This window comes from Heterodontus francisci, chromosome 11 (genome assembly GCF_036365525.1).
Source record: "Heterodontus francisci isolate sHetFra1 chromosome 11, sHetFra1.hap1, whole genome shotgun sequence".
Taxonomy (NCBI): domain Eukaryota; kingdom Metazoa; phylum Chordata; class Chondrichthyes; order Heterodontiformes; family Heterodontidae; genus Heterodontus; species Heterodontus francisci.
This window is the reverse complement of record NC_090381.1, coordinates 84,605,327-84,618,507: the sequence shown is the minus strand read 5'-3', so window position 1 is coordinate 84,618,507 and position 13,181 is coordinate 84,605,327. Positions and strand designations below refer to the sequence as shown.

The 13,181-nt window shown below is 45.5% G+C and overlaps 1 protein-coding gene across 1 annotated transcript in view; it reads left to right on the top strand.

The window, feature by feature from the left end:
* The window catches only part of psmd1 (proteasome 26S subunit, non-ATPase 1), a 149,936-nt gene that overhangs the window by 27,594 nt on the left and 109,161 nt on the right, over nt 1-13,181 (top strand). Inside the window, exons 14-15 of the mRNA XM_068042365.1 lie at nt 10,477-10,673; nt 11,658-11,753. Of these exons, the coding sequence (XP_067898466.1) occupies nt 10,477-10,673; nt 11,658-11,753 (293 nt within the window). The remainder of the gene's footprint in view (nt 1-10,476; nt 10,674-11,657; nt 11,754-13,181) is intronic.

Below are 13,181 nucleotides of genomic sequence, written 5' to 3'. Positions count from 1 at the left end.
AACAGCTGGTGTAGAAGGGAGGGTTTCAGATATCTGGACCATTGGGATCTCTTCAGGGACAGATGGGACCTGTACAAGAAGGACGGGTTGCATCTAAACTGGAGGGGCACTAATATCCTGGCTGCGAGGTTTGCTCGCTTCACTCGGGAGGGTTTAAACTAGTGTGGCAGGGGGGTGGGAACCAGAGCAGTAGGACAGCAAGTGAAATAAATGAGGGGGAACTAGTAAATAAGGCCAGTAAGACTAAGAGGAAGAGCAGGCAGGGAGATGTTGCGGAGCACAGCGGGACTGGTGCATTTGTTTCAATGCGAGAAATTTAACAGGTGAAGCAGATGAACTTAGAGCTTGGATTAGTACTTGGAACTATGATGTTGTTGCTACTACAAAGACTTGGTTGAGGGAAGAACAAATTGGCAGCTAAATGTTCCAGGATTTAGAAGCTTCAGGCGGGATAGAGGGGGATGTAAAAGGGGTGGGGGAGTTGCATTACTTGTTAAGGTGAATATCACAGCTGCACTGCAGGAGGACACCTCGGAGGGGTCGTGCAGCGAGGCAATATGGGTGGAGCTCAGGAATAGGAAGGGTGCAGTCACGATGTTGGGGGTTTTCTACAGGTCTCCTAACAGCCAGCGGGAGGTAGAGGAGCAGATATGCAGACAGATTTTGGAAAGATGTAAAGGTAACAGGGTTGTAGTGGTGGGTGATTTTAACTTCCCCTATATTGACTGGGACTCACTTAGTGCTCGGGGCTTGGATGGGGCAGAATTTGTAAGGAGCATCCAGGAGGGCTTCTTGAAACAATATGTAGATAGTCCAACTAGGGATGGGGCCGTACTGGACCTGGTATTGGGGAATGAGCCCAGCCAGGTGGTCGAAGTTTCAGTAGGGGAGCATTTCGGGAACAGTGATCATAATTCCATAAGTTTTAAGGTACTTGTGGATAAGGATAAGAGTAGTCCTCGGGTGCAGGTGCTAAATTGGAGGAAGGCTAATTATAACAATATTAGGCAGGAACTGAAGAGTTTAGATTGGGGGTGGCTGTTTGAGGGTAAATCAACATCTGACATGTGGGAATCTTTCAAATGTCAGTTGATTAGAATCCAGGACCAGCATGTTCCTGTGAGGAAGAAGGATAAGTTTGGCAAGTTTCGGGAACCTTGGATAACGCGGGATATTGTGAGCCGAGTCAAAAAGAAAAAGGAAGCATTCGTAAGGGCTGGAAGGCTAGGGACAGACGAATCCCTTGAGGAATATAAAGACAGTTGGAAGGAACTTGAGCAAGGAGCCAGGAGGGCTAAAAGGGGTCATGAAAAGTCATTGGCAAACAGGATTAAGGAAAATCCCAAGGCTTTTTATACGTATATAAAGAGCAAGAGGGTAACTAGGGAAAGGGTTGGCCCACTCAAGGACAGAGATGGGAATCTATGCGTGGAGCCAGAGGAAATGGGCGAGGTGCTAAATGAGTACTTTGCATCAGTATTCACCAAAGAGAAGGACTTGTTGGATGATGAGCCTAGGGAAGGGAGTGTAGATAGTCTCAGTCATCTCATTATCGAAAAGGAGGTGGTGTTGGGTGTCTTGCAAAGCATTAAGGTAGATAAGTCCCCAGGGCCTGATGGGATCTACCCAAGAATACTGAGGGAGGCAAGGGAAGAAATTGCTGGGGTCTTGACAGAAATCTTTGCATCCTCATTGGCTACAGGTGAGGTCCCAGAGGACTGGAGAATAGCCAATGTTGTCCCTTTGTTTAAGAAGGGTAGCAAGGATAATTCAGGAAAGTATAGGCCGGTGAGCCTTAGGTCAGTGGTAGGGAAATTATTGGAGAGGATTCTTCGGGACAGGATTTGCTCCCATTTGGAAACAAACAAACTTATTAGCGAGAGGCAGCATGGTTTTGTGAAGGGGAGGTCGTGTCTCTCTAATTTGATTGAGTTTTTTGAGGAAGTGACAAAGATGATTGATGAAGGAAGGGCAGTGGATGTTATCTATATGGACTTCAGTGAAGCCTTTGATAAGTCCCTCATGGCAGACTGGTACAAAAGGTGAAGTCACACGGGATCAGAGGTGAGCTGGCATGATGGATACAGAACTGGCTCTGTCATAGAAGACAGAGGGTAGCAGTGGAAGAATGCTTTTCTGAATGGAGGGATGTGACTGGTGTTCCGCAGGGATCAGTGCTGGGACCTTTGCTGTTTGTAGTATATATAAATGATTTGGAGGAAAATGTAACTGGTCTGATTAGTAAGTTTGTGGACGACAAAGGTTGGTGGAGTTGCGGACAGTGATGAGGATTGTCAGAGGATACAGCAGGATATAGATCGGTTGGAGACTTGTGCGGAGAAATGGCAGATGGCGTTTAATCCGGACAAATGTGAGGTAATGCATTTTGGAAGGTCTAATGCAGGTGGGAGGTATACAGTAAATGGCAGAACCCTTAGGACTACTGACAGGCAGAGAGATCTGGGCGTACAGGTCCACAGGTGACTGAAAGTGGCAATGCAGGTGGATAAGGTAGTCAAAAAGGCATACGGCATGCTTGCCTTCATCGGTCGGGGCATAGAGTATAAAAATTGGCAAGTCATGCTGCAGCTGTACAGAATTTTAGTTAGGCCACACTTGGAATATTGCGTGCAATTCTGGTCGCCACACTACCAGAAGGACATGGAGGCTTTGGAGAGGGTACTGAAGAGGTTTACCAGGATGTTGGCCTGGTCAGGAGGGCATTAGCTATGAGGAGAGGTTGGATCAATTCGGATTGTTTTCACTGGAACAACGGAGGTGGAGGGGCGACATGATAGAGGTTTACAAAGTTATGAGCGGCATGGACAGAGTGGATAGTCAGAAGCTTTTTCCCAGGGTGGAAGAGTCAGTTACTAGGGGACATAGTTTTAAGGTGAGAGGGGCAAAGTTTAGAGGGGATGTGCGAGGCGAGTTCTTTACACAGAGGGTGGTGAGTGCCTGGAACTTGCTGCTGGGGGAGGTGGTGGAAGCAGGTACCATAGAGACGTTTAAGAGGCATCTTGACAAATACATGAATAGGATGGGAATAGAGGGATACGGTCCCTGGAAGTGCAGAAGGTTTTAGTTTGGACAGGCATCAAGATCGGCACAGGCTTGGAGGGCCGAATGGCCTGTTCCTGTGCTGTACTGTTCTTTGTTCTTGTTCTTTGTATTAGGTTTTAAGCAAGTGTAGAGGGGGGTGTTTGGTGGGGGAGAGAACAATAGGAAAGGTGTGTGATAGGGCAGAGGGCAGTAGAGATTCAATAACAAAGATGCAATGGGACAAAGGCAAAGAGACTGTTAATGGTTGTGGTGAAAGACAAAGCATCAGTCCAGAGAGAGTGTTAATGGCAGAGTAATGAGCAGCTCTGTCCAAAAGCACCACATGAAAAACAGACACATAGTTAAAAAATAAAAAGGCCAATCATGCTGTGAAATTGTTGAAATCTGTGTTGAGTCCGCAAGGCTGTAGAGTGCCTAATCGTAAGATGAGGTGCTGCTCCTCGAGCTTGCGTTGATGTTCATTGGAACAATGCAGCAGGCCAAGGACTGAAATGTGGGCATGAGAGCTGGGGTGTGTGTTGAAATAGCAAGCAACCAGAAGCTCGGAGTCATGCTTAGGAACATAGGCGCACGAGTTGGCCATTCAGCCCATCGAGCCTGCCCCACCATTCAGTATGATCATGGCTGAGCTTCCACGTCAGTGCCTTTTTCCCACACTATCCTCATATCCCGTGATGTCATTTTTTATTTAGAAATCTGTCAATCTCGGTTTTAAGCATACTCAATGACTGAGCTTCCACAGCCCTCTGGGGTCGAGAATTCCAAAGATTCACAACCCTCTGAGTAAAGAAATTTCTCCTCATCTCTGTCCTATGTAGCCTCCCCCTTATTTTGAAATTGTGTCTCTTGGTTCTAGCCTCTCAACTTGAGGAAACATCTTAGCTGTATCTCCCCTATCTATCCCTTTTAAGTATTTTGTAGGTTTCAGTGAGATCAGTTCTCATTCTTCAAAACCCTTGAATATAGGCCCAGTTTCCCCACTCTCTCTTCATAGGACAGTCCTGCCATCCTGGGAACAAGTCTGGTGAACCTTCTTTGCGCTCCCTCTATGGCAATAATATCCTTCCTAAGGTAAGGGGACCAAAACTACACACAGTATTCCAGGCGTGGTCTAACCAAGATTCTATACAGTTGAAGCAAGACTTCACTACTCTGCTCAAATCCTCTAGTGATAAAGGCTAACATGCCATTCGCCTTCTTAATTGCTTGCTGCACCTGCGTGTTATCTTTCAGTGACTTATTGACGAGGGCACCCAGGTCCCATTGTGCATCTACACTTTCTAATCTCTTACTATTTAAGAAATACTCTGTACATCTGTTCCTCCAACTAAAGTGGATAACTTCCCATTTTTCCACATTATATTCCATCTGCAATGTTCTTGCCCACTCACTAAGTCTGTCCAAATCCCCTTGAAGCCGCTTTGCATCTTCCTCACAACACACATTCCCACCTAGTTTTGTGTCATCCACGAACTTGGAAATCTTACACTTGGTCCCAAATCATTGATATATATTGCAAACAGCTGGGACACAAGTACTGATCTCTGTGGTACCCCACTAGAATGACCTGTTTATTCCTACTCTCTGCTTTCTGCCTGTTAACCAATCCTTAATCCATGCCAGTATATTACCTCCTATCCCGCATGCTTTGATTTTGCTAACCAACCTCCTGTGGGGGACTTTATCATAAGCCTTCTGAAAATAATGCTTGTGGACGGAGCAGACATGTTCCGCAAAGCAGTCACCCAATCTACGTTTGGTCTCCCCAATGTAGAGACAACAGCATTGTGAAAAACAAATACAGTATACTAAATTGAAGGAAGTATAAATAAATCCTTGCTTCACCTGGAAAGGAGTGTTTGGGGCCTTAGATGGTAAGGAGAGAGGCGGTAAAAGGAAGGCAAGATGTGTTTGGTTGTGGCATCACGCTATTGATGGCAGAGGATGATCCTTTGGATGTGGCTGGTGGGGTGGAAAGGGAGGACAAGGGGAACCCTGTCGTGATTCTGGGAGGGAGGGCAAGGGGTGAGGGCAGAAGTGTGGGAAATGGGTAGGACACGGTTGAGGGCCATGACGCTCCTTCCAAGTGAAGCAGCGATTTACTTCTACTTCCTTCAATTTGGTATACGCAGTTTCACAGTGAAGTGGGAGGATCATCTCTGGACTGCTTTCACCATCCAACAGTTTGCTCCAAAGTTGCATTTATAGATTCTGTAGGGGAATATTTATAAGTATTGCTCTCTCAAACATTGTTTGTTCCTTGGTTTCACTATTTTCGACAGTAATGCAAAAGTAAATCTTTGCCAAAAATATTTTGCACCACCAGTCTCCAGGTTAATGCCCTTGTGCAGGAGGATGGAGAAATTTAGACAGTGATCCATTTTATTGGGAGAAGTACCTTTCGTAAGCGAGAGAGATATGGTACAAACTTTTTGTTCGCAAAGCAATTGCAAAGCATGTCATAGAACATAGAACAGTACAGCACAGTACAGGCCCTTCGGCCCACGATGTTGTGCCAATCCTTTAACCTACTCTAAGATCAAACTGCCTAAATACCCTTCATTCTACTATCATCCATGTACCTATCCAAAAGTCGCTTAAATGTCCCTAATGTATCTGCTTCTACTACCACCGCTGGTAGTGCATTCCACGCACCCACCACTCTCTGTGCAAAGAACGTACCTCTGACATCTCCCCGAAACCTTCCTCCAATCACCTTAAAATTATGCCCCCTGGTGATAGCCCTTTCCACCCTGGGAAAAAGTCTCTGGCTATCCACTCTATCTATGCCTCTCATCATCTTGTACACCTCTATCAAGTCACCTCTCATCCTTCTTCGCTCCAATGAGAAAAGCCCTAGCTCCCTCAACCTTTCTTCGTAAGACATGCCCTCCAGTCCAGGTAGCATCCTGGTAAATCTCCTCTGCACCCTCTCTAAAGCTTCCACATCCTTCCTATAATGAGGCGACCAGAACTGAACACAATATTCCAAGTGTGGTCTAACCAGGGCTTTATAGAGCTGCAGCATAACCTCGCGGCTCTTAAACTCAATCCCCCTGTTAATGAAAGCCAACCCCCCATGCGCCTTCTTAACAACCCTATATCAACTTGGGTGGCAACTTTGAGGGATCTATGGACGTGGACCCCAAGATCCCTCTGTTCCTCCACACTGCCAAGAATCCTGTCTTTAAGCCTGTATTCTGCATTCAAATTCGACCTTCCAAAATGAATCACTTCACACTTTTCCAGGTTGAATTCCATCTGCCACTTCTCAGCCCAGCTCTGCATCCTGTCAATGTCTCGTTGCAACCTACAACAGCCCTCCACACTATCCACAACTCCAGCAACCTTTGTGTCATCGGCAAACTTACTAACCCAGCCTTCCACTTCCTCATCCAAGTCATTTATAAAAATCACAGAGCAGAGGTCCCAGAACAGATCCCTGCGGAACACCACTGGTCACCGAGCTCCAGGCTGAATACTTTCCATCTACTACCACCCTCTGTCTTCTATGGCCCAGCCAATTCTGTATCCAGACAGCCAAATTTCCCTGTATCCCATGCCTCCTAACTTTCTGAATGAGCCTACCATGGGGAACCTTATCAAACGCCTTGCTAAAATCCATATACACCACATCCACTGCTCTTCCTTCATCAATGTGTTTTGTCACATCTTCAAAGAATTCAATAAGGCTTGTGAGGCATGACCTGCCCCTCACAAAGCCATGCTGACTGTCTCTAATCAAACTATGCTTTTCCAAATAATCATAAATCCTGTCTCTCAGAATCCTCTCCAATAATTTGCCCACCACTGACGTAAGACTGACTGGTCTATAATTCCCAGGGTTATCCCTATTCCCTTTCTTGAACAAGGGAACAACATTTGCCACCCTCCAATCATCTGGTACTACTCCAGTGGACAGTGAGGAAGCAAAGATCATCGCCAAAGGCGTGGCAATCTCTTCCCTCGCTTCCCGTAATAACCTTGGGTATATCCCGTCTGGCCCCGGGGACTTATCTATCCTCATGTCTTTCAAAATTTCCAGCACGCCCTCCTTCTTAACATCAACCTGTTCGAGCATATCAGCCTGTTTCACGCTGTCCTCACAAACGTCCAGGTCCCTCTCACTAGTGAATACTGAAGCAAAGTATTCATTAAGGACCTCCCCTACCACCTCCGACTCCAGGCACAAGTTCCCTCCACTATCCCTGATCGGCCCTACCCTCACTCTGGCCATCCTCTTTTTAGATTTTAGATTTAGCGATACAGCACTGAAACAGTCCCTTCGGCCCACCAAGTCTGTGCCGACCATTAACCACCCATTTATACTAATCCTACACTGATTCCATATTCCTACCACATCCCCACCTGTCCCTATATTTCCCTACCACCTACCTATACTAGGGGCAATTTATAATGGCCAATTTACCTCTCAACCTGCAAGTCTTTTGGCTGTGGGAGGAAACTGGAGCACCCGGAGGAAACCCACGCAGACACAGGGAGAACTTGCAAACTCCACACAGGCAGTACCCAGAATTGAACCCGGGTCGCTGGAGCTGTGAGGCTGCGGTGCTAACCACTGCGCCGCTATTCCTCACGTAAGTGTAGAACGCCTTGGGATTTTCCTTAATCCTACCCGCCGAGACTTTTTCATGTCCTCCTCTAGCTCTCCTAAGTCCATTCTTCAGTTCCTTCCTGGCTACCTTGTAACCCTTTAGAGCCCTGTCTGATCCTTGCTTCCTCAACCTTAAGGAAGCTTCCTTCTTCCTCTTGACTAGCTGTTCCACATCACTTGTCATCCAAGGTTCCTTCACCCTACCATCCCTTCTTTGCCTCATCGGGACAAACCTATCCAGCAGTCGCAGCAAGTGCTCCCTAAACAACCTCCACATTTCTGTCGTGCATTTCCCTGAGAACATATGCTCCCAGTTTATGCTCCCCAGTTCTTGCCCAATAGCATTGTAATTCCCCCTCCCCCAATTAAATATTTTCCCATCCCGTCTGCTCCTGTCCCTCTCCATGACTATAGTAAAGGTCAGGGAGTTGTGATCACTATCACCGAAATGCTGTCCCACCGAGAGATCTGCCACCTGGCCTGGTTCGTTGCCAAGCACCGAATCCAGTATAGTCTCCCCTCTAGTTGGCCTATCTACATATTGAGTCAGGAAACCTTCCTGGACACACCTGACAAAATCTGCTCCATCCAAACTATTTGCACTAAGGAGGTTCCAATCAATATTAGGGAAGTTGAAGTCACCCATGACAACAACCCTGTTACTTCTGCACCTTTCCAAAATCTGCCTCCCAATCTGTTCCTCCATGTCTCTGTTGCTATTGGGGGGTCTATAGAAAACTCCCAACAAAGTGACTGCTCCTTTCCTGTTTCTAAGTTCCACCCATAATGACTCAGTGGACAAACCCTCCTCGACGACCTCCCTTTCTGCAGCTGTGATACTATCCCTGATTAGCAATGCCACTCCCCCACCTCTTTTACCACCCTCCCTATTCCTTTTGAAACATCTAAACCCCGGAACATCCAACATCCATTCCTGCCCCTGTGATATCCACGTCTCCGTAATGGCCACAACATCGTAGCTCCAAGTACTGATCTATGCTCTAAGTTCATCACCCTTATTCCTGACACTTCTTGCGTTAAAATAGACACACTTCAACCCATCATAATGGCTGCAACTTTGCCCTGTCAACTGTCTCAGCTTCCTCGCAGACTCTCTGCACTCTGTATCTGCCTGCTCAACAGCTACCCCATCCACTGATCCGTAGCTCCGGTTCCCATCCCCCTGCCAAACTAGTTTAAACCCTCCCGAAGAACTCTAGCTAACCTCCCGCCCAGGATATTGGTGCCCCTCCAGTTCAGATGCAACCCATCCTCCTTGTACAGGTCCCACCTTCCCCAGAAGGTATCCCAATGATCCACATATCAGAAGCCCTCCCTCCTACACCAGCTCTGTAGCCACGTGTTCAGCTGCACTTGCTCTCTGTTTCTATCCTCACTAGCACGTGGCACTGGTATCAATCCTGAGATTACTACTCTGCTCATCCTGCCTTTTAGCTTCCAACCTAACACCCTATATTCGCTTTTCAGGTCCTCATCCCTTTTCCTAGCTATGTCATTGGTACCGATGTGTACCACGACTTCTGGCTGCTCCCCCTCCCGCTTATGAATCCCGTAGACTCTATCCGATTCATCCCTGACCCTGGCACCCAGGAGGCAACATACCATCCGGGAGTCTCGTTCGCGACCACAGAATCTCCTGTCTGTTCCTCTAACCATTGAATCTCCTATCACTATCGCTCTCCTATTCTCCCCCCTTCCCTTCTGAGCCACAGAGCCAGGCTCAGTGCCAGAGGCCCGGCCGCTGTGGCTTTCCCCTGGTAGGTCGTCCCCCCCCCCCCAACAGTATCCAAAACGGTATACTTATTATTGAGGGGAATGGCCACCAGGGATCCCTGCACTGTGCGCCTGTTCCCTTTCCCTCCCCTGACGGTCACCCAGCTACCTTTATCCTGTAACTTAGGTGTCACTACTTCCCTATAACTGCTCTCTATCACCCCCTCAGCCTCCTGAATGATCCGAAGTTCATCCAGCTCCAGTTCCCTAACGCGGTCTGTGAGGAGCTGGAGTTGGGTGCACTTCTCGCAGGTGAAGTCAGCAGGGACACAAGTGGTGACCCTTACCTCCCACATCCTGCAAGAGGAGCATGCAACTGCCCGAGCATCCATCCCCTCTGCTCTAAATTGACAACAGCGAATAAAAAAAAATAAAGGAAAACCTTACCTTACCAAACCCTCCACACAAGAGTCTTTTTTTTTTGGTTAGAGGAGGAGGAGGAGGATGGGTGGGAGACACTACACGTGTAGTGTTTCGGGTTTAGCCACTACCCGAATATATAAGTTCACTTACCCAGCAGTCCCCGTGTCCGCGTCCACCGAATCACGAGGTAAGTACTTTATAGCTCAACTTACCTTCCCGTTTCTGGCGCGCTTTTTTGAAACCTCCGGTCCTGTTGCTCCTCGGGCTGTTCTGGCTCCTCTCTCTCTCTCTCTCTCTCTCTCTCTCCCTCCCTCATGGGTTTTGGCGCGCATTTTGAAACCTCCAGTCCTGTTTGTCCCCTGGCTGTTCTGGCTCCTCTCTCTCTCGCTCTCTCGCTCTCTCTCTCTAGGAACATCGAAGCAGGAGTAGGCCATTCAGCCTTTCGAACCTGCTTCACCATACAATTAGATCATGGCAATGCATAAACACATTTTAGAACTGTTGACCCATCAGTGGTGGGTAGTTTTAAGACAAACTCTATCTGATGGGAGAGAGAATTTTTTTCCCCATCTCTATTATTAGAGTAACAATGTTTCTGTTCTGACTTTCTTTTACGATGTTAATTTTCCTGTCCTCTACAGGTGAGGCAGCTGGTCTGGCGCTGGGACTCGTCATGTTAGGATCAAAGTCAGCCCAAGCAATTGAGGATATGGTGGGTTATGCTCAGGAAACCCAGCACGAAAAGATTCTTCGTGGCTTGGCTGTAGGCATTGCTATGGTGATGTATGGCAGAATGGAAGAAGCGGATGCTTTGATTGAGAGTCTCTGTAGAGATAAGGTAAGGGTAAACAACGGGACTGTTATTTCAAGTATTTTTTCATATTTCTTTTGTTTTTGGTATTGAGGTTTGACAAAGCTATGTAGTGAGCTGTCATGGCTTGTGCATTATAGCATTTACAATGGTGTGGAGCTTGTTTTCTGAACATTTGAAATACAAGTTTTAAGTCTAGGTAAAATAACACTTCAGTAGCTCTGGAAGTCAATAATGGATGATCATCCTGTACGTGTTTGGATTTGAGGCCATTAGTTTGTGGTAGCTAATGGTGACCATTACTAATCGAGCATTTTTTTTTTTACATTGGGTCTTTAAACAAAAAAGTTGAGTTTTCTCCAAATAATGGGAAGAGATGAATTTTCCTTTCAAACAATTGTGATAAGAATAGTTAAAATACAAAGCAATTAACGGGCAGAGCCAACTTGATAGATTCAGCCCACTTGTTCCACAGGCCACGTTCCAGCTAGTCCATCTTACGCTATTTTCCACCTATTTTAATCTCCTGAGGAACATTCTTTGTAAATGCACAAAGGGGCCCTAAACTAATCAAGTAAAATACCAGATTATTTTAGTTACAATTGAGTACTTTCAGTTGATTCAGAGAAACCATTCAATTGCTCCATGGTTTTATGCATCCTCTAGTTGCATACACAAGTATGTATCAGAAGTAGTTTTTCAAGAAGTAATATGATAGTTACACAGGTTAAAAGCTACAAAAACTATTCAGTTCTCTAGCGATTGTTGACTGAGCTCAGCTGCTTAGGACAAGGGAGTTTAATTCAATGATCCTAAATTGCACTTGCTGTTTGAGAAATAGTTTAGAAAAGTTGCAGGTGATTAAAGAATGGGAAATGTTGCAGTAGGTCAAGAATGGTTACAAATTTCCACAGAGTTTAGTCTTGCAATTTTTTTATTCAGATGCTGTTGTATATACATTAATTATATTTGTATTTCATAGTCTTTTCTGGGCACTTGTGATCTGTACAGGACCCCATTCTGAGACGTTCTGGAATGTACACTGTTGCAATGGCATATTGTGGTTCCGGGAATAATAAAGCGATCAGAAGACTGCTGCATGTTGCTGTAAGAAATATTAAAATTTTAAGAAACTCAAAATATGATTGAACATGTAATTTTCTTCTACTGTCACCTGTTGGATGATTTGTCATTTTTCACCACTTCACCCCTCTTGAAGGTGCTGACTCTTACTAGACAGCACCAGCATCTAGTGACCATGCTCCATATGTAAGTCTAGACAGATTGAGCAGTTATAAGAAAAAGAAATTGCATCTCTATAGTGCTTTTCACAGCCTCAGGACATCCCAAAGTGCATTACAGCTAATGAAGTACTTTTGTAATGTAGGAAATGCAGCCAATTTTCATACAGCAAGATCCCATAAACAGCACTGATGATGTTGGAGGGATAAGTATTGGCCAGCATATTGGAAGAACTCCCCAGCTATTTAAAATAGTGCCATGGGATCTTTACATCTACCTGAGGGGACAGAGGGGTTTGAAGTGTCATCCCAAAGATAGCATCTCAAAGTGCAGCCCTCCCTCAATACGGCGCTGAGTAGACAGCATCACCACCAAACTTGATCCTATCCTCAGCTGACATATACACTTTTCAACAGAAGTCACTGGAGAGGGAATCAGTAACTGAGCCCTGTCTGTTTTCTCTTCAACCCGCCACCTTCCCTAGCATGGTGACTCTTGAGGCCAATTGCTAGCACCCCAATTACTCAAGTTACCACAAGCCAAGAATGAAACTTTGGCTTTCTGATCCAGTTGTTTCAGTGGTGCATTGAGAATTACCTTTATCCACTGGGTATTTGGTAGAGTTATTTGTGTTATCAGTATACTGGCTTTGGACCGGAGCCATTTACAAAGCAAGTTATCCTTGATAGTAATAGCCTGTATGGGGAAAATAATATAGTCAGGGTCTTTTTAAAAAAAAAATTGAGTGCTTACAAGTAAGAAGAACACAGTTGAGGAATTTTTTCTGGCAAAATCGCTTTAACTTTAATTGCGGCATTTAGCTTGCTTCATTCAAAACATTTGATAAATTTGCACCATGGCAAAATTGATCAGATGTTCAGTGGAAAGTAAAAGTTATGTAATATGCATAAAAACGCAATCATATAATAGAAATACGTTTTCCCGTGAAAAGCAGTCATACATATTGTGCTTTAAATTTGAAGTTGCATTCTTAGAAAAACAGATCAATCAGCATAAAATAATATTTGATGATTTCTAGAGCTACAGTCATGTACTGTGTTTGCTGAACAAATCCCCGCTTCCCATTGTCATAGTGTACGGATTTAAATGCCCAACATTACCTACAATACTGGTAATCTTTAGTAGTGCATGGATTATCTACCTACAGCATTATATGCAAATAGTATTAACGTACAGTTTGGGACAATTGCATCTGTTAAACCTGAATTTTGTGGCAAATTTCTAGATTTCAGAAATCAGAGCAGCACCCACCGGAATTTAGGGAAAGACCTT